A 27,708-nucleotide genomic window follows, 5' to 3' on the forward strand; every position below is an offset into this window, starting at 1 on the left:
GCCCTGGCAGATGCAGCTACTTAGGTGCCTTGTGCTGGATGGCACAATATGGCGCTAAGAGAGGAGCTGTGACTTGGAAGCACTGTCGTGCTAGGCTTAGCCACTACAAGGCACTGACTCAGACTAAGATAACCCTACAACATGCGTATCAAAGGGAGGCGTTTCATAATGAGTCAATCACCAGTTCCATGCATCCATCATCACACACACAAGTTATAATAACTGTCTATACTAGCGCACATGTGACTCTTTTATAACGGCGTCCATCCGGGACTTTCCCGGTGGACCAATCTGAGCAGGAACGGGACCTGCGCATATGACTTCTGACGTCCAATGAGAGGTCATCCCATGGGTATGCTCAGTAAGCAAAAGACAGGACTTAGTCCCAGAAGCATCTGCTTGCTGTTGACTCAAGCATGGTGTTATAGCAGAGCCTGAAGGAGCAACCAGATGCCAAGCATCAGCCTGGGCAAAACGCCAGGACCGACGTCTCTGCTGAGCAGGAATCTCTGTGGCCGCAGAGGAATGGGAGAGGAGGACATGGCTTGAGATTCCCCCTGTGCAGTGGGGGAAACTCGATGCCTAGCAATAATGACATAATAATCCGCACACACTGTAATTCAGTCCCTGAAGACCTGGTTCCATGGGTGTACCCACCGTGGAGCAGGGGGGGCAGCTGCCCCACCTAGTTGCAGGGGTGCACAATGAAACAACACCTCCTGGCCACGGTAGTGGAGAGCGAGATTACTTTTCCCGCCGCCATGCACCCTATCCTCACCCTCCCAGAGCGCACCCCTGCCACCCACCACAGCCCCTCACTGCTAAATCCCAGCAATGACATCGCTGGGCTCCACAGGACCTGTGATGAGGTCACAACAGGGAGGAGTCAGGGGTCACATGATCAGGGGCCTCCGTGTATGCAGGACTCTGCTTTGCTGGTCGTCATGGTGCTGGATGAGGGGAAGTTTATATGTGGGGTCAAGAGGGGTTTACAGGGTGAATGTAGCAGAGCTATGTATGCACGAGGTGTATGCAGCAGAGCCATGTGTTTAAAAGGTGTACGGAGCAAAGCCGCGTGTGTACGAGGTGTACGGAGCGGAGCCACGTGTGTACGAGGTGTACGGAGCGGAATCGTGGGTGTACGGAGCTGAGCCGTTTGTGTACGAAGCGTACGGAGCGGAACCGCATGAGTACAAGGTATATGGAGCAGAGCCAAGTGTGTGTGCAAGGTGTACGGAGCGTGGCCGGGTGAGAACGAGGTGTATGGAGCAGAACCGCATTCATACAAGGTTTATGGAGTGGAAGCATGTGAGTATGAGGTGTACGGAGCAGAGCCGCAATTGTAGGAGGATTGCAGAGTGGAGCCATGTGTGTGTATGAAGTGTACGGAGCGGAGCAGCATGTGAACGAGGTGTATGAAGCAGAGCCGCATTTGTACAAGGTTTACGGAGTGGAGCCATGTGTGTACAAGGTGTAACGAGCTTGGCCGTGTGTGAATGAGGTGTATGGAGCAGAGCCGCATTTGTTTGAGGTTTACAGAGTGGAGCCATGTGTGCACTGAGTGGGTGCGTGAGGTGTACGGGTGCAGAGCCATGTGTGTACGAGGCATACAAAGTGGAACAATGTGTGTATGAGGTGTGCGGAGCCGTGCGTGTAAAAGGTGTATGGTGGGGAGCATTCATACCTCCCAACTGTCGGATCCAGCGGGACAGTCCCGATTGAGATTCTGCCCCGCTGTGCCGGCTGGGAGCTTACTTTTCCCGCGGACGCAAGAGTACATGGCGGAGCCCCAAGGAGCACATTAAAACTCACATGGGACATTCCACCGGAATGACGTGCTGGAAGCTAACCGGAAAGGAGATAATTCCGGGAGGAGATTGTGATGGAACCATGGAGGCACTTCAGGGAATGCTTCATATCCATTTGTGTCCTCTGACAGCGCAGACAGCAGGATCGCCTTGGAATCGGGGATGCCGGCCATGTGAGCGGATCATGATATGTTCTGCACCGGAGGCTCAGGTAGGCACTACAATGGGAGCCGGGCTGCTATAGTATCTTTACAGAATCTTTCTTTTTCTCTCTGTTTCTTTCTCTCTGTTATTTTTTTCCCTCTCTAATCTTTCTTTCTCTCTTTCTGTTCTTTCTGTCTTTCTCTGTTCTTTCTTCCTTTCTTTCCCCTCTTTCTTTCTCTCTGTTCTTTCTTTCTCTCTCTGTTCTTTCTCTCTCTGTTCTTACTTCTCTTCTTTCCTCTCTTTCTTTCTGTCTCTGTGTTCTCTCTCTGTTCTTTCTTTCCCCTCTTTCTTTCATTCTTCCCCCTGTCTTTCTTTCTCTGTTCTTTCTTTTTTCTCTGTTCTTTCTTTGTCTTTCTCCCTGTTCTTTCTTTCTTTCCCCTCTTTCTTTCGCTCTTTCTCTGTTCTTTCTTTCCCCTCTTTCTTTCTCTGTTCTTTCTTTCTTTCTCTCTCTATTCTTTCTTTCTTTTTTCTCTCTCTGTTCTTTCTTCCCCTCTTTCTTTCTCTCTCTGTTCTTTCTTTCCTTCTCGTTTTTCTCTCTGTTCTTTCTTTCTTTCCCCTCTCTCTCTCTGCTCTTTCTTTCCCCTCTCTTTCTCTCTCTGTTCTTTCTTTCTCTCTCTCTGTTCTTTCTTTTCCTCAGTACCAGCCACTGTGCCCATAATGCCAGCTACTGTGCCATCAGTACCAGTCAGTGTGATCAGCAGTGCAAAATGGGTGCGGTTGGGGCTTGGATATGGGTGTGACCAGCTGTGAAATGGGTGTGGTCGTGGGCGTGGCCTAAAATTTACAGCGCGCCCGACCATGGCTTGCCCCCTCTAGTTTTGATCCTGGGTGCGTCCATACCTGGGTCTAAGCTGAAAAAAGTAAACATGCATTTCTAAATGAAAAAAATTCCTGCCGTTTACCAGAAAAATATTCAGGCAAACCCACCTTAGGTTCTTCAGAGCGGATTCCAGGGCAATTACTCACGTGCTGTTGTAAGCTGGCAACTTCCAATGTTAACCCTTGCAGGCATTGAGCAAGATCTTGAACACTGTTCATATTGCAGAAATTCAGGAGGTTTTTTTTTATACTCTTTTGGGCTGGGCAAACTGTTACGGATCTGCGACACAGGACTAGGGTAGAAGGGGGAAAACTGACCCTGGACTATGACTAGGCTGATACCCTATGATTCTTTGTGAATAGACCCACCGATGATCCTAAGTTAATCTCAAGCAAAGACCTATAGATAGGGGGAGAGGGTTCCCTGAAAGATCTAAGGACTGGGTACAAAAACGGGTCACCTTCTAATAGAAAACACAGAAGGCTGCAGAAACCAACTGAAAACAGAAACTAAGACTAGCAGAAGTAGAGGTCCCAGCACTGCACAAATTAAAGCAAACAGAAGGCAAAGCAAAGCACCAAGCCAGAACTCAAGTGGATTAACACTGTTGTCCAGCAATGACTGGGAGACAGGTGCTGGTTAATAAAGAGTGATACAATCACCAGAACCAAGACAAACCCAGCACCAGAGGAAAAAGACCAGCAGTCAGAACACCACAAGAAAATGGTGGATAGACACAAACTAAAGAGATTCAAACAGTCAGCCAGAGCCGACCGCACTACTACCCCTAATATCCCACATCATCCCATCAGTCAGAGCCACTAGAATACTACCCCTAATATTCCACATCATCCCGTCAGCCAGAGCTACCAGACTACTACCCTTAATATCCCACATAATCACGTCAGCCAGAACCACCGGACTACTACCCCTAATATCCCACATCATCCCATCAGAGCCACCCAACTACTACCCCTAAAATCCCACATCATCCCATCAGCGAGAGCCACCGGACAACTACCACTAATATCCCACATCATCCTGTCAGAGCCAACGGACAACTACCACTAATATCCCACATCATCCTGTCAGAGCCACCGGATTACTAACCCCTAATATCTTACATCATCCCGTCAGAGCCACCAGATTACTGCTCCTAATATCCCACATCATCCCGTCAGCCACAGCCACCGGGCAACTACGAGTAATATCCCACATCATCCCATCAGAGCCACCGGACTACTACCACTAATATCCCACATCATCCCGTCAGCCAGCGCCACCAGACTACTACCACTAAAATCGGACATCATCCCATCAGCCAGAACTACCAGACTACAACCACTAATATCCCACATCATCCCGTCAGAGACACCGGATTACTACCCCTAATATCCCACATCATCCTGTCAGCCAGAGCCACCAGACTACTACCAATAATATCCCACATCATCCCATCAGAGCCACCGGACTACTACCCCTAATATCCCCCTTCATCCCATCAGCCAGGGCCACTGGACTACTACCCCTAATATCCCACATCATCCCGTCAGCCTGTGGTCAGAACCAGAGTGCTGAGTGGTATTGCCCTAACTTCCATACCAATGATCCCTTTAATAGAAGCCTAGCATCAGAATCAGCGCTCAGGGATTTTCCCTAACTTCCATACCGGAAATCCCTTTAAGAGAGGCCTGGCGTCAGAACCAGAGCGCTGAATGGATTTGCCCTGACTTCCTTACCAATGATCCCTTTAATAGAAGCCTAGTATCAGAATCAGCGCTCAGGGATTTTCCCTAACTTCCATACCGGAACTCCCTTTAAGAGAGGCCTGATGTCAGAACCAGAGCGCTGAATGGATTTGCCCTCACTTCCATACCGGGGATCCCTTTAAGAGGGGCCTGGGGTCAGAACCAGAGCGCAGAGTGAATATGCCCTGACTTCCATACCGGGGATCCCTTTAAGAGGGAAGATGTGCCTATGGGACTATGGGATGGAGGATGTGTGATGGGTATATGGACACTGGACTTTGGGATGGAGGATGTGTGATGGGTGTATGGGCACTGGAGAGAGTGATTCATTTCTGTCATGTGCTCTCTGCTCCTTTCTGGGGGCAAACAATGGCTGGGAGCTTATGTTCCTGGGGATGCTAGAATTCTCCCACCCGGTCATTGTCTGCTGAGGTGTTGTGGAGTGGGAAAACTGTTGCTCATAGCAACCAATCACAGCTCAGCTTCTTTTAAACAGCTCTGGTGAAATTAAAGATGCTTAGTGATCGAGAGGGGCTACGTGGAGTGGGCATGGCCGATACACACATACACACATGCATTGATTTATATATGTAGATATAAATCTAATATATAAAGCTCAAAGTGTGTATGTATGTATGTATGTATGAATGTATGTGTGTGTGTGTTTGTCCGGGATAGGCATCCGCACCGTCGCAGCTACAGCCACAAAATTTGGCAGTCACACGTCTGGACCCCGAGAGCGTCCTAAGCGATGTTGTGAGGTGAAATTTTAACCACGCGTGTTCCAATTCACCAAACAATTTTGCTCTCATCTACATACTGGGGAAAAAGTGTGTGTGTGTCAAGCCCCGGCCCTCATTATGATGTCATAATGCCCCTATTTGCATACTGGGGAAGCAGTGTGTGCGTATCAAGCCCCGCCCCTCATTATGATGTCACAATGGTTGCCATGGCGACACTGATGTCATCATAGGTTGCAAGCCCTGCCACCGCTCATTATGATGACATAATGGTTGACTATGGGATGGAGGATGTGTGATGGGTATATGGGCACTGGGCTATGGGATGGAGGATATGTATGACGGGTATATGGGCACGGGACTATGGGATGGCAGATATGTATGTGGGCACAGGACTATGGGATGGAGGATGTACGATGGGTATATGGGCACTTGACTATGGGATGGAGGATATGTTTGATGGGTACATGGGCATGGGACTATGGGATGGCAGATATGTATGATGGGTAGATGGGCACGGGACTATGGGATGGAGGATGTGCGAAGGGTATATGGGCACTTGACTATGGGATGGAGGATATGTATGATGGGTATATGGGCACGGGACTAAGGGATGGAGGATGTGTGATGGGTATATGGGCACTGGACTATGGGATGGAGGATATGTATGACGGGTATATGGGCACAGGACTATGAGATGGCGGATATGTATGATGGGTATATGGGCACGGGACTATGGGATGGAGGATGTGCGATGGGTATATGGGCACTTGACTATGGGATGGAGGATATGTATGATGGGTATATGGGCACGGGACTAAGGGATGGAGGATGTGTGATGGGTATATGGGCACTGGACTATGGGATGGAGGATATGTATGACGGGTATATGGGAACGGGACTATGAGATGGCGGATATGTATGATGGGTATATGGGCACGGGACTATGGGATGGAGGATATGTATGATGGGTATATGGGCATGGGACTATGAGATGAAGGATGTGTGATGGGTATATGGGCACTTGACTATGGAATGATGAATATGTATGATGGGTATATGGGCATGGGACTATGGGATGGAGAATATGTATGATGGGTATATGGTCATGGGACTATGGGATGGAGAATATGTATGATGGGTATATGGGCATGGGACTATGGGATGGAGGATGTGTGATGGGTATATGGGCACTCGACTATGGGATGGAGGATATGTATGATGGGTATATGGGCATGGAACTATGGGATGGAGAATATGTATGATGGGTATATGGGCATGGGACTATGGGATGGAGAATATGTATGATGGGTATATGGGCATGGGATTATGGGATGGAGGATGTGTGATGGGTAAATGGGCACTTGACTATGGGATGAAGGATATGTATGATGGGTATATGGGCACGGGCCTATGGGATCGTGGATATGTATGATGGGTATATGGGCACGGGACTATGGGATGGAGGATAATTATAATTTGCTATAACTAACCACAGTTAGTTACTATGCCCGGGCAGCGCAGGGCTCTTCAGCTAGTATTATATATATTACATATATACTGTATATATAATATACTATGGCTATGTATACTATATATACTGTATCATATACAGTTAGGTCCATATATATTTGGACAGAGGCAACATTTTTCAAATTTTGGTTCTAGACATTATCACAATGAATTTTAAACAAAACAATTCAGATGCAGTTGAAGTTCAGACTTTCAGCTTTCATTTGAGGGTATCCACATTAAAATTGGATGAAGGGTTTAGGAGTTTCAGCTCCTTAACATGTGCCACCCTGTTTTTAAAGGGCCCAAAAGTAATTGGACAATTGACTCCAAGGCTATTTCATGGACAGGTGTGGGCAATCCCTTTGTTATGTCATTCTCAATTAAGCAGATAAAAGGCCTGGAGTTGATTTGAGGTGTGGTACTTGCATTTGGAAGGTTTTGCTGTGAAGGAAACATGCGGTCAAAGGAGCTCTCCATGCAGGTGAAACAAGCCATCCTTAAGCTGCAAAAACAGAAAAAACCCATCCGAGAAATTGCTACAACATTAGGAGTGGCAAAATCTACAGTTTGGTACATCCTGAGAAAGAAAGAAGCACTGGTGAACTCATCAATGCAAAAAGACCTGGGCGCCCACGGAAGACAACAGTGGTGGATGATCGCAGAATAATCTCCATGGTGAAGAGAAGCCCCTTCACAACAGCCAACCAAGTGAACAACACTCTCCATGAGGTAGGGGTATCAATATCGAAATCTACCATAAAGAGAAGACTGCATGAAAGTAAATACAGAGGGTTCACTGCACGGTGCAAGCCTCTCATAAGCATCAAGAATCAAAAGGCTAGACGGGACTTTGCTAAAAAACATCTAAAAAAGCCAGCACAGTTCTGGAAGAACATTCTTTGGACAGATGAAACCAAGATCAACCTCTACCAGAATGATGGAAAAATAAAAGTATGGCGAAGGCGTGGTACATCTCATGATCCAAAGCATACCACATCATCTGTAAAACACTGCAGAGGCAGTGTGATGGGTGGGCATGCATGGCTGCCAGTGGCACTGGGTCACTAGTGTTTATTGATGATGTGACACAGGACAGAAGCAGCCGAATGAATTCTGAGGTATTCAGAGCTATACTGAATCCAGCCAAATGTTGCCAAACTGATTGATCGTCGTTTCATACAACAGAGGGACAAGGACCCAAAACATAAAGCCAAAGCAACCCAGGAGTTTATTAAAGCAAAGAAGTGGAATATTCTTGAATGGCCAAGTCAGTGCCTGATCTCAACCCAATTGAGCATGCATTTCACTTGTTAAAGACTAAACTTCAGACAGAAAGGCCAACAAACAAACAGCAACTGAAAACTACCACAGTGAAGGCCTGGCAGAGCATCAAAAAGGAGGAAACACAGCGTCTGGTGATGTCCATGAGTTCAAGACTTCAGGCAGTCATTGCCAACAAGGGTTTTCAACCAAGTACTAGAAATGAACATTTTATTTACAATTATTTAATCTGTCCAATTACTTTTGGTCCCTTTAAAACCAGGGTGGCACATGTTAAGGAGCTGAAACTCCTAAACCCTTCATCTAATTTTAATGTGGATACCCTCAAATGAAAGCTGAAAGTCTGAACTTCAACTGCATCTGAATTGTTTTGTTTAAAATTCTTTGTTGTAATGTCTAGAGCCAAAATTAGAAAAATGTTGTCTCTGTCCAAATATATATGGACCTAACTGTACATGTTTTATGTGTGTGTATATATATATATATATTATATGTATATACTGTATATAAATATTATATATTAGATGTACTGTATATATATATATTATGTATATATGTATGTGTGTCACTGACATGTACACTCACTGGCCACTTTATTAGGTACACCATGCTAGTAACGGGTTGGACCCCCTTTTGCCTTCAGAACTGCCTCAATTCTTCGTGGCAGAGATTCAACAAGGTGCTGGAAGCATTCCTCAGAGATTTTGGACCATATTGACATGATGGCATCACACAGTTGGCGCAGATTTGTCGGCTGCACATCCCTGATGCGAATCTCCCGTTCCACCACATCCCAAAGATGCTCTATTGGATTGAGATCTGGTGACTGAGGAGGCCATTTGAGTACAGTGAACTCATTGTCATGTTCAAGAAACCAATCTGAGATGATTCGAGCTTTATGACATGGCGCATTATCCTGCTGAAAGTAGCCATCAGATGCCTGTTCTTAGCTGAGAGGAGTGGTACCCAGTGTGGTCTTCTGCTGCTGTAGCCCATCTGCCTCAAAGTTCGACGCACTGTGCGTTCAGAGATGCTCTTCTGCCTACCTTGGTTGTAACGGGTGGCAATTTGAGTCACTGTTGCCTTTCTATCAGCTCGAACCAGTATGCCCATTCTCCTCTGACCTCTGGCATCAACAAGGCATTTCCGGCCACAGAACTGCCGCTCACTGGATTTTTTTTCTTTTTCGGACCATTCTCTGTAAACCCTAGAGATGGTTGTGCGTGAAAATCCCAGTAGATCAGCAGTTTCTGAAATACTCAGACCAGCCCTTCTGGCACCAACAATCATGCCACGTTCAAAGGCACTCAAATCACCTTTCTTCCCCATACTGATGCTCGGTTTGAACTGCAGGAGATTGTCTTGACCATGTCTACATGCCTAAATGCACTGAGTTGCCGCCATGTGATTGGCTGATTAGAAATTAAGTCTTAACACACAGTTGGACAGGTGTACCTAATAAAGTGGCCAGTGAGTGTATATATATATATATATATATATATATATATATATACAGTATATATATAGTGAAAAAAATAAAGGGAACACTTCCATTTGCAGCAGGCTGTTTGTGTTCCTTTTATTTCTTTGAGCAGTACAGTACAGTTTTTTAACAATGCTATTTTAACATAGAGAGAACTGCTGTATGTAAAACCTTTTGTTAAAATTGCATTGCATACCGATTGCGTACACATGTCATCTGGATGTTCCGTGGAAAAATCACATGGAAATTGCATGACACTCGCGTAGCACTCATTCTTTTTTGTGTCTGGAAATCGGACCGTTTTTTTTTTCTCGCAAATGGGTATGAGCCTTAAATCAAATTCTGTAAAATCTTAGAATCAGTAAGCAGCTAAAATTTTACCTTAGTAAAGGACACAAACAAATAATTAAGAAATCATTTGCTTTATTTCATTATTCATATGAACCAGATGGAGAACAGAACAGCAAATAAAATCAGTGAACAATCTGTTAGCCAGCGTATTGCTCTACACATAATCTTTTGATTGTTACCTTATACACACTTTTTTGTGTTCACTTAGAATATTAGGCATCCACTAATGTTCATCTGTATTTTGCATCTATGTGACATCTATAACATCTTTGGTACAATAAACCATCGGTGTCATCCCGCAATGAATTGGTGTTTTAATCAAATAAAATACGGTATATTTCTCCTGGGATACGTCCTAAACAGCAGCTCTTATACTAACGGCTAAGCAGTTACATTTTTATACCTTTATATGTATCTGTAGGTATTTTATGATTATTCCACTTTAAAGCTTTACTTAGAAACTCTTGGCATACAGACCTAGTTTATGTTTCTACTTCTCTTTGCGAGCTGCAATGAATAGCGCGTTCTTATAGTCCATAAGGTCACTCACAACCGTTCTCTTCTTAACCTTACAGGTATCAATAGCAAAACCTTCTTCAACTAGAACTTTCCTGGCAAAATCCTCATCAAATTTGAGCATATGGAACTTGTCTTTCCCGATTGTAATATATGTTGCATCTAAAACTGCAATAAATATGAGATGTCCTCCAGGTTTCAGCAACTTTGAGATCTTCCTAAGATAATTTTTAAGTTCATCTTGATTTTTGCTAATAAATTCTAAGAACCAAGCAATGATGATGCAGTCTGCTGGTGGTAGATCTATAGGTTCTACAATATTTTCTTTTTCGAAGTCACATTTCACAACATGTCGAAGGGCTGTTCGCACTTTCCCATCTTTGTCCTGAAACTGGTCACTAAAATAAATGGAAACATAAAGAATGTGATTGTATCACAGCCATTTTTATTAGGAAAGCATTAGGGCCCAACAGGAGTCAATGGTTAGAACTGGACTATGGGTTTTCAGTTTTTGGGAAAGGCTTAAATTTAGCCAAGATTGCTGCACCGCATTTTAGTTTTGAAAGTTCACACTATGTTTGGGTGACTATGTGTGATGCATGCCCTGGGAGCTTCAGTAGTATACATATACTAAAAGTATCCATAAGCCTGCATTCACTCAATGGGGACAAAAAAATATGTGATAATCTCTTTCAACAAAACTTTTTTAACTGCATTCAAAACAGTGGAAAACTGCACAGATGGTGCTTAATCCTCAGCTATGGGAAGAGGGGGAGAGTATGTTTGGGTGACTATGTGTGATGCATACCCTGGGAGCTTCAGTAGTATACGTATACTAAAAATATCCAGAAGCCTGCATTTTGATACATGTGATACATAGATGTGTTGTGATGTTTTGTGTATAAATATGTGATTCTTCAGATATTGTATTAGTGTAGCCTGATGAAGAGACCTGAGTAGTCTCGAAAGCTTGCAATGTGTTACCATCTTTTCAGTTAGCCATTAAAAGGTATCAACTAGAGTTGAGCGAAACGGGTCGAAAAATTTCAAAAGTCGCCGACTTTTAGCAAAGTCGGGTTTCATGAAACGAAACCCGACCCTAGGATGAGGTCGGCCATGAGGTCGGCGACTTAAGCGCCAAAGTCGCGTTTCAAAAGTTTGTTTTGCGCTCTTTTTCAGCCAATCAGGATCCACGGACACTGTGGGCAACGTGATGACATAGGCAGGGGTCACCACCATCTTTCAGAAGGGCATGCAAGTGATTGGCTTGCTTTGGTGGGCGTCACAGGGGGTATAAAAGGGCGTACACGCCGACCGCCATGTTCCTCATGCTGATCTCAGAATAGGGAGAGCTGCTGCTGCTGCTGATTCTGTAGGGAGAGCGTTAGGCAAGGAAGAAGACACCAAAAACTGCTTCTGCTGCTAGCGATTTTGCCTGTACAACACACCAGTCACTGTGTGTGCAGTGCAAGGGGAGGCTATATTTTGCTGGATCAGCGGTGTTGGTTGTTAGGCTGCCTTCTAAGGCTTCCTGACGGCTGCATTGCTGTTTACTCACTGCTCTGCAAACTGCTTTTTTAAAAGCAATCCCAATTTTTTTTTTTTGTCCTGGTGAGGTACTGAGCGTGCATTTTTTCACACCATACAGCGGTGCACACTCCTCACACAGTACCGTGTAACGGCTGTTATCACAGCCACAGTGAAGCTATCTGTGTGTCACTCTGTAAGAATAAGTCGAGGACATGTTCCGTTCTTACAGACCTGCACCTTCTAGTTTTGTCTAGCTTTCAAACAGTTAAATATATTTGCTGTTTGATCACATTCAAAACTATAGAGAGACAGCGTGTGTCAGTCCGTATACTTAAAAAACCCGGAGCTAGACAATTTTACGTACACCGGACAGCCGTGTACGTGCACGCTCCGCTCAGTATCGTGTAACGGCTGTTATCACGGCCACAGTGAAGCTATCTGTGTGTCACTCTGTAAGAATAAGTCGAGGACATGTTCCGTTCTTACAGACCTGCACCTTCTAGTTTTGTCTAGCTTTCAAACAGTTAAATATATTTGCTGTTTGATCACATTCAAAACTATAGAGAGACAGCGTGTGTCAGTCCGTATACTTAAAAAACATGGAGCTTGACAATTTTACGTACACCGGACAGCCGTGTACGTGCACGCTCCTCTCAGTACCGTGTAACGGCTGTTATCACGGCCACAGTGAAGCTATCTGTGTGTCAATCTGTAAGGATAAGTGGAGGACTTGTTCCGTTCTTACAGACCTACACTCTAGGGAGATTCCTATTCTGCCCAATTCTATATACACCTTGTAGTTTGTCATACACTAGCCAATTTCTGCCTGTGACATAGCGCTGTGATATTCAGTGGGCCTCACACAATCCAAAAGTGTCCAGTGTCCACAAGTGTGTGCAGAAATTCAAAATCTCCGTTATCCTCTAGTGACATTTTTCACACCTGTGACATCGAGCCTGTGACATAGCGCTGTGATATTCAGTGGGCCTCACACAATCCAAAAGTGTCCAGTGTCCACAAGTGTGTGCAGAAATTCAAAATCTCCGTTATCCTCTAGTGACATTTTTCACACCTGTGACATCGAGCCTGTGACATAGCGCTGTGATATTCAGTGGGCCTCACACAATCCAAAAGTGTCCAGTGTGCACAAGTGTGTGCAGAAATTCAAAATCTCCGTTATCCTCTAGTGACATTTTTCACACCTGTGACATCGAGCCTGTGACATAGCGCTGTGATATTCAGTGGGCCTCACACAATCCAAAAGTGTCCATTGTCCACAAGTGTGTTCAGAAAATCAAAATCTCCGTTATCCTCTAGTGACATTTTTCACACCTGCGACATCGAGCCTGTGACATAGTGCTGTGATATTCAGTGGGCCTCACACAATCCAAAAGTGTCCAGTGTCCACAAGTGTGTGCAGAAATTCAAAATCTCCCCTGTCCTATAGACACCTTGTACCTTGTTTTACATTACTATATAGTTTGTTGGATTTTGTCTACATTTCTACCAAAAATGAGGAAGGCTGGTGGAAGAGGCCGTGGAATTGGGTGGGGGTTGGCAGCTGGAAATGCTGGTGTTGGTGGTGGATCTGATGGTAGTGGCAAAAGCAAAATAGGACCGAATGTAGGAGGTGTTGAGCCTGTGTCATTGACTGGCTCCACAAGGCCTCGAAGGCTTACTTTTCTAGGAGTTGGCAAACCGCTTTTAAAGCCAGAGCTTCAGGAAAAAGTTTTGGTTACATTGCTGACTCATCCTCCAGCTTTATCGCCTCCTCTTCTGAAATTGTAAAAAATAAAAGCACTGAGTCGTCATTGGAGGCTCATGTTCATGAACCACACCTTTCCTTGTGTCCTTCACCCCAACCAAGATTGAAGGATGACGCAGGCCATACTACTGATTACTCCATGGAGCTGTTTTCACATACCATGCCTGGATTATCAAGTGAAATGGTGAATTACCCAGGCCAAGATGAATCTGACATGGAGTGCACTGATGCACAGCCACTGATAGATGATTCTGCTGGTACATTCACTCAGAGCACTACATTGTCCTCGCAGTGTACAGAGCCAGATTCTGACCCTGATGAGACTCAGGTGCCCCTTCCCGCACACTATACCACCATACACGGTGACACAGAGGAAGGTGCACATGACATTGAAGAGGAGGTGATGGATGACCCAGTTGTTGACCCAGATTGGCATCCATTGGGGGAAGAGGGTGCTGCTTCCAATAGCTCAGATGAGGAGCATTCATAGCAGTCATCGACATCGCAACAGCTGTTATCTGGCAGGCACGGAGCACTCCAAAGACAGGCTCCAAATATCAAAAGAGTTGCTGGACAGCTTGTCCAGAGGGTCAAAATATCACAGCGTGCTAGGCCGCAAAATGTCTGCCAAAGTAGGAAGAGTGCAGTGTGGCACTTTTTTGAACAAAATCCTCATGATCAGGCCAAGGTTATCTGTAAGAAGTGCGCAAAGACCTTTAGCCGAGGGAAAAATCTGAAAAATTTGAATACCAGTTGCATGCTTAGACATTTAACCACCATGCACTTGCAAGCGTGGACACAACACCAAACCTCAAGTACCACATGTGCAACTGATCACAAAGAAGGTAGTCAGCAACGCTACATTGTTTCCCCCACTGTAAGCCCACCGGTTAGCACAGCAGCAAATGTTGAGGTGTCGTTGCAAGGCCACAGCAGTCAGGGAATCCCACTGTTATATCAACGAAAGACTGAATCTAGGCCATCAGAAAGAACACCAACTCCATCACCATCATCAACCCTCTCTCAGTCCGCCCTGTCCACCGCTACTTCCACCATATGCAGCTCTCAAGTCCAGCTCACCCTCCCAGACACTATGAGTAGGTCAAGAAAGTACTCAGTCTCTCATCCACGTACACTGGGTTTGAACGCCCACATTGCCAAACTAATCTCGTTAGAGATGATGCCCTATCGGTTGGTGGAAAGCGCAGCTTTCCGCGAACTCATGGCCTATGCAGTACCACGCTATGACCTACCCAGTCGCCACTTCTTCTCTCGCAAAGCCATCCCAGCCCTCCACCATCATGTGAAAGACCGCATTGTCCATGCACTCAAGCAGTCAGTGAGTGGAAAGGTGCACCTCACAACTGATGCATGGTTCAGTCGGCATGGCCAGGGCCGTTACGTGTCCATCACTGTGCACTGGGTTAATGTGGTGGATGCAGGGTCCACAGGGGACAGCGGTGGTGGGACAGTGCTGCCTAGCCCACGGTATAGGAAACAATTGGCTGTAGGCGTTCGACCCTCCTACTCCTCCTCCTCCAGAAGCGAAAGCTCGTCCACAGAGCGCAGTCGTACGAGCACTCCATCTGCAGCTGCCACTGTTGCACACGAGGTGTCCCCCTATCGAGCAGCTAGTGGAAAGCGTCAGCAGGCTGTGTTGCAGATGATGTGTTTGGGCGACAGACACACCGCCGAGGTGCTGGCCGAGTACTTTCAGCGACAAACTGAGTCATGGCTGGGCAGTGTACATCTTGAGGCAGGCAAGGTAGTTAGTGATAACGGCCGTAATTTTGTGGCAGCCATAGCCCTTTCAAAACTCTGCCACTTACCTTGCTTGGCTCACACCTTGAACCTGGTGGTGCAGTGCTTCCTCAATAATTATCCGGAGTTAACAGCCCTGCTCCAGAAGGTGCGAAGACTGTGCGCGCACATCCGCCGGTCGCCTGTACACTCCATTCGTATGCAGAAGCTGCAGCGATTGCTCCACCTTCCCAACCACCGCCTCATTATTGACATTGCAACAAGGTGGAACTCCACCCTGCACATGGTTGAGCGGCTGTGCGAGCAGAGGCAGGCCATAATGCATTTGTGGGAGGATACACGGCCAGGCACTTTGAGAGCAGACATGGAGTTGACAGGTGTGCAGTGGTCGAAGCTCAAAGACCTCTGTAAAGTCCTTCAGTGTTTTGAGGAATGCACACGGCTGGTAAGCGCAGATGACGCCATCCTAAGCATGAGCATCCCACTTATGCGTCTGCTCATGCAAACTTTGACGCACCTTAAGGAGCAGGCGTCTGCAGCCAATGCTGCCGAGGAGGGAATCCTTGATGACATTCAGCCATTGTCTGCTCAGGGACCTCTCCTGGATGAGGTGGAGGAAGAAGAGGAGGAGGAGGATGATGATGGGGATGATTACTTAGGGGAGGAGGATGCATCTCATGGGGCAAGTGAAAATGTTGGCGTGGCAAGGTCTGGTACAGGGTTTGTGCGTGACTGGAGGGATGTGGATTTGCCAGAAAGTGCTCCTCCAACCATCACTCGCAGTGCATCATTGACACTGGGAACATTGGCCCACATGTCAGATTATGCCTTGCAGATCCTAAAAAGGGACCCCCGCATTGCCAAAATGATGAACGATGACGAGTACTGGTTGGCCAGCATCCTGGATCCACGCTATAAAGACAAATTACAAAACATCATGCCACAGGAGAACGTTGACCTAATATTGGCTAATAAACAAGCAACTCTGGTAAATCGGTTGGTTGAGGCATTCCCAGCACACAGCAGCGGTGATGGTTCTCACACGAGCCGTACGGGCCGGGGCCAGCTTGGCAGAGGTGTTCGTGGTGCACACAGCAGAAGTGGCGTTGGAGACAGGGGTTTCATGACAATGTTGTGGACTGATTTTTCAAGTACCGCTCACACAACTGGTAATACTGCATCGATGGAAAGTGACAAGAGACAGCAGTTGTCAACTATGGTTACAAAGTACTTTTCCTCCCATATCGATGTTCTCCCACACAGGTCATTCCCCTTTGACTAATGGGCCGCTAAACTGGACACCTGGCCTGAATTGGCACAATATGTCTTACAGGAGCTCGCTTGCCCAGCTGCAAGTGTGCTATCGGAAAGAGTCTTCTGTGCAGCTGGATCAATCCTGACAGAAAAAAGGACCCGTCTGTCAACCCAAAATGTGGATGATCTAACCTTCATTAAAATGAACCATGTATGTGTTTCCAAGGATTTTGTCCCACCTTCCCTTGATGACACATAGGTTGCCAGAAAAATGGCTTGCTTTGGTTATCCTCCTATTCCTCGAACTTGATCTATTTCGCCTTTTGCAGCAGCTGAATGTCCCACATCAACATATGCCACTTTGTAAACCTCCCTAACTGGGCTGCCCCCCCCAATGGCCGGGGTCACCACCTAGCGCCTGAAACCGTGCGAGTGCCGTTGCCCTGGACCGGTGGGTGGGCCGACTCTTGGGCGCGGGCACTGGCACAGGGTCCCTCATAGTGCAATCAAGTGTCTCTGACGGTGGTGGTGCACACCCGCCGTCAGACACACCGCCGTACTATGAGGGGCCCAGTGCCAGTACCGACGCCCACGAGTGTGCCCCCCCTTGCTTGGGCAGGGCCCCAGCATTTGCAATGTTTACCTCTCCCTGCTCCTCCGCTGTGTAGTCTGGGCTGTCAAATTCTTCACTGGGACTGCCACTACAAATTGATTGAACTGAAAGATGATGGTTAAGATGTAGCTATGCCCTGTCCTGCTGTCCGGGCTCTAGCTCCAGATGATCAATGGCTTCCATTTCTTGTGGACGTCGACTCACAATGACATGCAGTGGTGGTTTATCATCAGCTTTCACATTTTTCCTGCTCACAAACGTGTGACATTCTGGCGCACATTTTAAAATGTGCCCTCTCATGCCAATCAAATAGAATCGCCTACGGCCTGTGGCTTCTGTCTTTTGCACTCCAAAGTTACATGACAGATCATGATAGCCAGTGAGCACCATGTTTACATCGCTCCCTGTGTTAAAAATTAGATTGAGATGAGTAACAATGACGGAATCAACGGAAGTGCGATACAGCAAGACTTTATTCACAAAAAAATGTTTTCACTGTCTCAACTCACAGATTAATTGAGGGTCAGCATCGCCTATGAGAATTGTGACGGAGGTTTTTCCCGTGAATAATAATTCCTAGATTTCTGCAATCAATATCCTTTATGTCACTAATTGTATGCATCTCATTTCCTATTGCGGAGAGGCTGGACTGTATTACTGAGACAGAAATATCTATGAAGATTTAAAAATAACACCAAAAGTATATAGTTGTATACGCCTCCAATGCATTTCCTTTTTCCCACTTTTTAGATTGCTGTGTAATCCATACTGAGAACACGGAGATTTTACATGTTTAAACTATGCTATATATACCTGCTATCCAGTGATAAAGTACCCTTTGTCAACTTTGTACAATCTGGTTAAATCCATACTGGGCCTGAGAACATCTGAGTCTGCCTCCTGATCTATAGACATATATTTTTAATGTGTAAACTAGGCTACATATATACGTGTTATCCGGTGAAACTGTATCCTTTATCAACTTTCTACAATGTTGTTGAATCCATACTGGGCCTGAGAACGGCTGCCGAGCTGTTAAGCAAGCTAGAGCACCTGTGGTTTGGACACGTAATTTTTTCAGGAATGACGGTTAGGCCTAACTCCGGAATTGCGGTTGACCTGAACTTACTGGGAAATCATCGTTCGCGGGGAATAATCTGAATCCCAGATCCCCATCACTAACGGAGTTCAGCAGGTTATCTGCACCTGTAAGCGACAAAAGCTGGTCCTTTCAGTGTAGCGTGCATGCAGCCCCGGACATGTACGGGAATGCTAGACCTGTTATTGCTCGATCTAATGTGCCACAGCCTCGCGTATCCCTCTAGTAAGCTTGACGCGTACCGTGGGGCCATGCCGGAGTCTCGGTCGTTAACGGAATAAAGCTGAGAAATCGCTAGCACAACTACAAATGGACATACAACACCACACACAGAATCGACAAAGCTTGCAATCTGTCCATCTTCTCTGTAGCTTGTATGGTAGTGGTTTCCCGGGTGCAGTCCAATTAAGCCACAGGCTCCACTACTGGTGGTGCCCTTTTGGACATTCCTTTAAGGTTCAGCTTTGCAATCATACTGCCCCCGGAAACCAAAAACTTTGCCTTCATGGACGCTGTTTGGAGGTTCGTGGGAATAACGCCGCCCGATCAGCAGTCGGCATATGGGTCGCCCTCCCAGGGCTGTGGGGTACTCGGTACCGGGCCGGTGTCAGTGGGATGTGTCACAGCAGCGGTGACCCGGGCGGTGGCCCTGGGCCCACGAAAACCTGGAGCCAGCCCTCCCCCCCACAACTGTAGCCAAATAACCCCCATTTTTCTGTGCGTAACTAGTAATATGAAGTAAATTACAAGCTTAAGTAATAAGAATTGATGCTTTTGGCATTCAAATGGGCACTGTAGGTGTGTTTCCTGTCCTCCTCTCACTGCCGACTTTTATTCCCCATTGACTTACATTGGGTTTCGTGTTTCGGGACGACCCCGACTTTTCCCTATAGTCGGCCGATCTTGCTCGACCCGACTTTTGGAAAAGTCGGGTTTCATGAAACGAAACTCGACCCTAAAAAACCAAAAGTCGCTCAACTCTAGTATCAACCACTGAGGACTCTCAATTCTAAATATTCTTTCATAAGCCTGCATTCACTCAATGGGGACAAAAAAAATGTAATAATCTCTTTCAACAAAACTATTTTAACTGCATACAAAACAGTGGAAAACTGCTCAGATGGTCCTCAGCTTTGGGAAGAGGGGGAGAGTATGTAGGAAAGCCAGGTGGGACAGAGTATATGTGAAATCCCATTATTATGTTGCTTGTGATTTTTGTTATGTATATTCCAGGATAAGGCTGGCTTCCTTTAAAGAGTTGTACAAGTTTATGGAGTTCAACAATCCTCACACTGTCTGTACACAAGAATCCGGTGCCTATGAAAAGTCTAATGCCCCCCTGAGAGCGAGAATCCCTACAATTGGTATATTGTTCTTTAAATTGTGGCTAATGAGTGATATTTGTCACTATATCAGTGGCATACATGGAGGCAAATGCAGGGCTGTACTTATAGGATTCTCTTGATTATACCTCTGAATCAAATGTGTGGTGATCACAGGCATACTTTGTCATTTCAGAAGAATTCAGTGATTCAATCTTTTCAACCAAATTGCTAAAAGTAGACATTTTTACTGACAGTTGAAATTTCAATAGAATAACATTTTAAAATAGGGTTGGTGGAAGACATACAATATTTTACATGTTTTCGTTTTGTTTGTAGACTACCAGTACAATATATTTCACCTTTTTCCTTCTATGTCTGCATGATGTTTCGCAGCATATTCCCACTCAAATGCTCCTGTACGTTCATGCATCCATCTTTTCAGCTCCATGATGCATCTGTCATTGGCCTTCAGCACAATGATATGTTTAAAGAATTCACAGACGGCGTATAAGTGGTGAATTGCGGAACTAACACTGAACTCAATCAAAATGTCTCCTTTAATGTGACCTGCAGATAAAATGTCTGAATATTGTTATATGCATACAAAAGGAAGTCATGATTCGTCATTACCTATATTCACTATGTCCACTATACATATCCTAAAAAGGTTATCTACTACATTAACAATCGCTTCCTAAATGAAGTAGACCCCCTTGCAAAATAAAAACACCTACAGATCATCAGTGGCCACTTATGGGCTGCTGCGCTGTCACTTCCTTTGGACAAATGTTGGATAAATGCAACAAGAGAGAACAGCACACCTCTAATCCCTTCCCACCCATGAATATGCACTACTTATCCATTTACTGCACACCTGGAAGATCACTAAACTATTATGACCTGCTTTACATTTGTAGGGAGGAGGACCCCCGCAGAGTGTCTGGGCCGGAAACGAGCGGACCGCCCTCTGGGTTCCTAAAGAAACGGTACCCAGGGGACAACGGAAGAGAGTGGGCTACTAAGAGTGACAGGACAGCAAGGGGCGGGGCGAGTATAAAAGGGGCAGGGAGCACGCCGGGAAAAGAGTTGGTAGTACGCCAGACATGGAGCAAGAGACTGTGGGAGTGTGAGAGAGCCAGAGTGACTGACGGTGACCAGAGGAAAGATCAGCAGCAGAGAGGAGATCTACGGTGGCCTTCAGAGAGGAGGTACCGAGCTTACCGGCAAGAGACTGTCGCCCCTCTCCAAACTGGGGCTGCGACCTGCCCACAGTTGTCCTCAGCGGCTGCCGCTGTACTCCAGCCCGTTGCGGCCTGCCCGTTGTCACCCACAGCCGCTGATGCGTCACTTCAGCCTGCAGTGCGGCATGCCTGCTGCCGCCCCACCTCAGTCCTTGGTTGCGGCCTGTTCATCACTGCCCACAGCTGCCATTACCCCCCTGCAGTCGGCAGTTGGGGCCAGCTCCTCGCCTACGGAGGGACTCTTTGCACAGGCCCAGTCCGTGCGCATGGCCTACCAACTGCCACTCTTCAAGACTACATCACTACCCTGCTTGGGGGGACTGGAGTCCCCGTGGACTCGCTAACGAACAGGACCCCACTGTTGCTACAGGGGGTTACCTCAACTAAAGTCTTCCTTAGGGCCTGCTGTACCCCAACTCCTGGGTGCTGAGATGCCTGAAGACGACGACAGATCCTCAGCAGCTGGGCCCAGCGGCTGTGACGTCAAAGCAGCCACATCAGCGACACCGAGGGATGTCAGAACGGATAAGTTGACTTTAGGAAATAAGGACCTGTAGTTGGCCGTATCGTGGCTCTATAGTAACCGGCCTTGCCGAGTCAGTCGCATTCTCATTAAAGAAAAGTGTTTTATTGTTGTTGAGTCCCTGCAAGGACAATTGGTGTTACCCCCTTTTTGGTTGCTCAGTATAGCCCAAGTGGCTCCAGTTTATAAACTTTACTTTCCAAAACAACACTCAGTCTCGCGTCTCGTCACTGCATCCTGTGAACCTGCTGTTACCTACTTTTGGCATAGTCGGCAGGATGCAGTCTCTGAGCGCGGACAATGGTGCCCCAGACCAGGGCAGGGCTGTGAACTCAACAGATAATGAGGGCCCCCGTTCCAGCATTTCATTGGGGGCTATGCTGAACAACCTGCCTAGGTTTTGCGGCTCCAATACTATGCTATGGAGCTGGACCAAGCGGACTCTTTTGGATGCACCCAATGACTCCTGACCTGGAAGCCGAAGTAGCTCTCATGGCATCAGACTGGGAGGCTTGGAATTCAGTAATGTTGAGGCCCTCGGGACAAAGCAAACACCTTTGATAAAGTTTTGCAGATAGTAGAACAGACCCATGGGGATCCAACTAATGTGGGAGAGTTAAGGGCCCAGTTGTTCAGTCGGATGCAGGGACAGGGGGAGACTATCACCCAGTATATGAATGTCCTCCAAGAATTGCATACGGCTATTGAAAGAAAGAACGGTGTAGGGGTAGGACCTATTGACATTACCCTACGTGACCTACTGGTGACTGGACTGCGAGACCAGTTAACAAAACAGGCCTTTACGGGAGCAGGTCAAAATGAATCCCCGTATAGACTTTTCAGAGGTGGGAAGTCAAGCACTGGCTTGAGAGCAAGAGCAGGGGATGGCAGTCCCCGTGGGGAAGGTCCGGAGTGTGGAGGCTTCTGTGAATGCAGTCGAGGAGCCTCAATGGGTGGAGGAGATGAAACAAGAGTTGAAAAACATCAAGGTCGAGTTGGCCGAAGTGAAGAGAAGGACCAAGGCCGGGACTGGACGGCCTAGTTTTAATCCTGGCCCCTGGGAGTCCCGCTCCCCGCGGGGCGGTCGGTCTGCGCAGGTCCGGTGTTATGAGTGCGTAGAACCAGGCCACTTCGCCTGAGAGTGTCCGTGGCGTGGGAAATATCCACCCCAGCGGCCATTAAACCAGAGGGCTCCGGGCTAGGGGGATGCCGCTCGGAGCCAAAAACCACAACTAGGGGTGGTGGAAGTCCCGAAGATTTGGTCGCAAAATGTCCTGTTGTTTGGGCAGAAGTAGAGGGCCGGGCAAAATTTCCCCAAGGCAGCGAGACTCCAGTGGGGGCCAATGATCAGACTAGTAGCCACCAATCAACTACCGGTCCCTGTTGCCAGAGTGGTGTGGGTGCAGGTGATGTTGTGCAGTAAATCCCTTGGTCGCAGAGGGGTGGTACTGACTCAAGGAGAAACCGACAAGCAGCAACCAGTCATCCTAGGCATTAACATACTACGGGAGTTCGGCAACCTTCTCCTCAATGATTCCACGCATAAGATCCTGAAGCAGTGGGGTTCTCGCACGGCCTAGGGACAGGTATTCCAGCAGTTGGTGCGGGAAGTGTGGGTACATCAGGACTGCCGGGAAGGCGAGGCTCTGGGCAAAGTCATTGTGCCAGCGGCTCCCCTGCTTGTGCTACCTCCTGGGCAGACTGTGGTGGCCCTACCAATTCGAGCCTCGATACCCTTGGAGGGTGTGGAGATGCAGGTGGAGCCATGCTACTCGGAGCGCTTACCTCCTGGCATACTGGTGGCCTGTTCCCTGACTACAGTGCAAAAAGGGACCGTCCTGGTGCGCTGCGTCAACCTCAAAGACCGAGACATCGTCCTGAAAGCTCGGACCGAACTGGCCAAGCTAGTAAGGCCTTTAGAAGAAGTGCTGCCGGCTCCTGCGGTTCAATTGAGAGTGCAATCCGAGGATCCTTGGGAAATAACGATTCGGACTCTACAGGCCACCGAAATTTCTGCTCAGGAGAAGGGTCGAAACATCCTGGAACAGATGCGGGCCGAGCTCTCCGGACTAACTCCAGCCCAGCTCTCCCAGATAAAAACACTGCTCGGACAGTACCATGAAGTATTTGCTAGTCATGAGGAAGATTTTGGATGTACCACCGCCATCACTCATTAAAATCCCACGGCAGGGGCGGCCCCCATCTGAGAGCGATATCGACAGATTCCTCCACAACTCTACCAAGAGGTGAAAACTTTGTTGGCCCAAATGTTGCGAAAGGGGGTGATGCGGAAAAGCCAAAGCCCCTGGGCGTCCCCCATTGTGTTGGTCCGTAAAAAGGATGGTACCTTATGATTCTGTGTGGATTATCGAAAGCTGAATGCTTGCACTATTAAAGACTCATACCCACTGCCCTGCATAGAAGAATCCTTGTTCGCCTTGGGGAAGGCGACGTACTTTTCGACTTTGGACCTGGCCTGTGGGTACTGGCAGGTGCCCATGTCAGAAAAAGATAGGGCCAAGACGGCGTTCATACTGCCTATGGGACTATTTGAGTTAAATCGAATGTCGTTCGGACTGGCCAACGCCCCAGGACCTTACAGCGTTTGATGGAGCGGTGAATGGGAGATCTCGATTTTGAGGCCACGTTGATATACCTGGACAATATCATCGTCTATGCTGCCACATTTGAGGACCACCTAAAGCGGTTGGGGCAGGTGCTTGGCCGGTTGCAAAAGTACGGGTTGAAGGTAAAACCCCAAAAATGCCACCTATTTCCCTCCCAGATTGAGTATATGGGCCATGTCGTCTCGGCAGAGTGTTATGAATGAGTCACCGAAGGAGGAAAAAACAAAAATACAAGCTAAGTCCAGAAAACCGGAGAGGTTGGTAGCTATCGGATTGCAGACCCCTGATCCTATCCACAACAACTAACAGTAGCCGTGGGGGGTTCCTACGATGCCCTAGACCCCTCGATCACAGCCGGAGAACTAAAAAGGCCTAAAGAAAGAAAGGGGAAATCTAAACTGCCCCAGAGCAGACCCCAAAGCAATAGGCAGCCCCCAACATATAATGACGGTGAAGCAAGAGGAAAACACTAACACAAATAGAAAGATAGGTTGAGCAAACGATGGGGCCCAAGCTAACTAAAAAGGACAGGATAGAAAAGCTGCTGTCTGCAATCCGTAAAAAACCCTACCAAAAAATGTCCCAACCGTCTGATAGGAAAAACAGGCCCTGAAGTCGCTTGGACTTCAAAAAGACTATATCAGCACTCCGGTAAATTCTGAAGACAGAGCAAAGAGACAAACTGATCAGAGACAAAAATGGAACTCAGCACACCCCCGACCGGGGATGGCTGAACTGCAAAAAACAAGGAAAACAAAACAAAACTAATAAGTTCAATAGCAGAGCAAAAACTTGTCTTTGGGAAGCAGGAATCAGACTGGTCACCAAGAATCCAGCAGAGAAATCACCAGCGACTCAGAAGGGCGTCGGCTGCCTTATATCCAGTCAGAAATTCCTGTTACCCAGTCATCATCTACCAGATCAGGTGTTTGGTAATCAGCCTCACTACCTTCCTTCACCAGAAGAGGGAGTTCATCAGACATCGACGGTGAAGGGGAAAATGAACTCACAACAGTACCTCCCCCTTGAGGAGGGGTCACCGAATCCTCATCCACGCCACCAGGGCAATCAGGATGGGCCCGATGAAAGGCACGAACAAATCTTTCGGCATGAATATCGGATGCAGGGACCCAAGAATTATCCTCCTGGCCATAACCCTTCCATTTAATCAAATACTGGAGTCTCCGTCTAGCCAGGCGAGAACCCAGTATCTTCTGAACCTCATATTCCACATTACCTTCAACCAATACCGGGTCAGGAGGTGCCACCACAGGAACTACTGGCTCCACAAACCTCTTTAACAGAGACTTATGAAACACGTTATGGATCTTAAATGTAACAGGAAGAGCCAATCGAAAAGAGACTGGATTAAGAATCTCCAAAATCTTGTAAGGTCCAATAAATCTAGGTTTAAACTTTGGAGAAGCCACCTTCATAGCGATATTCTTTGATGACAACCAAACCATATCACCCACCTTAAACTGGGGACCAATGGTCCTATGCCGGTTGGAAAACCGCTGGGCCTTTTCCTGGGAGAGAGACAACTTATCCACCACTTGGTCCCAGATCTGTTGCTTTCTCTCCACCACAGTGTCAACACCAGGGCAGGCAGAAGGCTCCACCTGCCCTGAAGAGAATCGAGGATGAAACCCAAAGTTACAAAAAAAAGGTGACATCAAAGTGGCAGAACTAGCTCTATTATTTAAAGCAAATTCAGCCAAGGGCAAAAATGAAACCCAATCATCCTGATCAGCAGAAATAAAACATCTCAAATACGACTCCAAAGTCTGGTTTGTTCTCTCCGTCTGCCCATTGGTCTGAGGGTGAAAAGCAGAGGAGAAGGACAACTGAATTCCTAGCTTGGAACAGAAAGTCCTCCAAAATCTAGACACAAACTGAACTCCTCTGTCAGATACAATGTTCTCAGGAATCCCGTGCAAGCGAACCACCTGTTGCAAAAACAAGGGCACCAACTCTGAGGAAGATGGCAACTTAGGGAGTGGTACAAGATGGACCATCTTAGAGAATCTATCACAAATTACCCAGATAACAGTCATTCTCTGAGAGACAGGCATATCATAGATAAAATCCATTGAAATATGGGTCCATGGCCTCCTGGGCACCGGCAAAGGCATCAACAACCCACTAGAGCGAGAACAAGGTTTAGACCGAGAGCAAGTCCCACAGGACTGCACAAAATTCCTGACATCACGAGACAAGGCGGGCCACCAAAAAGACCGACTCACCAAATCTCTAGTACCAAAAATACCTGGATGACCAGCCAATGCAGAGCAATGAACTTCAGACTTCGCTCTCTTCCTCCACTGGTCAGGAACATAAAATTTTCCAATGGGACAACGCTCAGGTTTGTCCTCCTGAAACTCTTCCAGAGCACGTCTCAAATCGGGCGAGATGGCAGAAAGAACGACCCCCTCACCTAAGATGGTAGCAGGCTTGGTCACAACAGGAGAATCAGCAAAGAAACTCCTAGAGAGGGCGTCTGCCTTGACATTCTTAGTGCCCGGAAGAAAAGAGACCACAAAATCAAAACGTGTGAAAAACAAGGCCCACCTAGCCTGTCTAAGATTCAAGCGTTTGGCCGACTCCAGGTAAATCAAATTCTTGTGGTCAGTAAGGACCACGACTTGATGTTTAGCTCCCTCCAACCAATGTCTCCACTCCTCAAATGCCCATTTCATGGCTAACAATTCCCGATTCCCCACATCATAGTTACGTTCGGATGGGGAGAACTTTCGGGAAAAGAAAGCACAGGGATTCATTTTAGATGTTACCGGATCTTTTTGGGACAAAACAGCTCCTGCACCAATCTCAGAAGCGTCCACCTCTACCTGAAACGGGAGTGAGACATCAGGTTGCCCCAAAACCGGAGCAGAAGTGAACCTTCGCTTCAGCTCCTGAAAGGAAGAAACAGCCTCCAGAGACCAATTCAGCACATCAGCACTCCTCTTAGTCAAATCAGTCAATGGTTTGGCAATACCAGAAAAATTAGCTATAAATTTACGATAAAAATTTGCAAAACCCAAAAACTTCTGGAGGGCCTTCAAAGAAGTGGGCTGAACCCAATCATAAATGGCCTGTACCTTGGCCGGGTCCATTTCAATAGTTGACGGAGACAAAATAAATCCCAAAAATGAAATCCTCTGTACACCAAAAAGGCATTTCGATCCCTTGACATACAGGGAATTCTCCCTCAAAATCCGGAACACAGTCCGAACATGTTCCACATGAGAGTCCCAATCCTTGGAAAAGATCAAAATATCATCCAGATAGATGATCAAAAATTTATCCACCAAGTCTCGGAAAATATCATTCCTGAAGCACTGGAATACAGAAGGGGCATTAGTGAGCCCAAAAGGCATCACCAGGTACTCAAAATGTCCCTCTGGAGTATTAAACGCCGTCTTTCATTCATCCCCATGCTTAATGCGAATAAGATTATACGCCCCCCTGAGGTCAAGCTTTGCAAACCAGCAAGCACCTTTA

General features: G+C 47.0%; 1 protein-coding gene across 1 annotated transcript in view; it reads right to left on the bottom strand.

Annotated features, from left to right (window-relative positions):
* Positions 1 to 10,005: 10,005 nt before the first annotated feature.
* Positions 10,006 to 27,708, bottom strand: part of LOC141097709 (indolethylamine N-methyltransferase-like) — a 29,107-nt gene continuing 11,404 nt past the window's right edge. Inside the window, exons 2-3 of the mRNA XM_073585086.1 lie at positions 20,173 to 20,380; positions 10,006 to 10,864 (exon numbers count right to left, since the gene is read on the bottom strand). Of these exons, the coding sequence (XP_073441187.1) occupies positions 10,441 to 10,864; positions 20,173 to 20,380 (632 nt within the window). The 3' untranslated portion in view covers positions 10,006 to 10,440. The remainder of the gene's footprint in view (positions 10,865 to 20,172; positions 20,381 to 27,708) is intronic.

The sequence above is a fragment of the Dendrobates tinctorius genome, unplaced genomic scaffold, assembly GCF_039654945.1.
Source record: "Dendrobates tinctorius isolate UK_male_01 unplaced genomic scaffold, ASM3965494v1 ptg000086l, whole genome shotgun sequence".
Taxonomy (NCBI): Eukaryota; Metazoa; Chordata; class Amphibia; order Anura; family Dendrobatidae; genus Dendrobates; species Dendrobates tinctorius.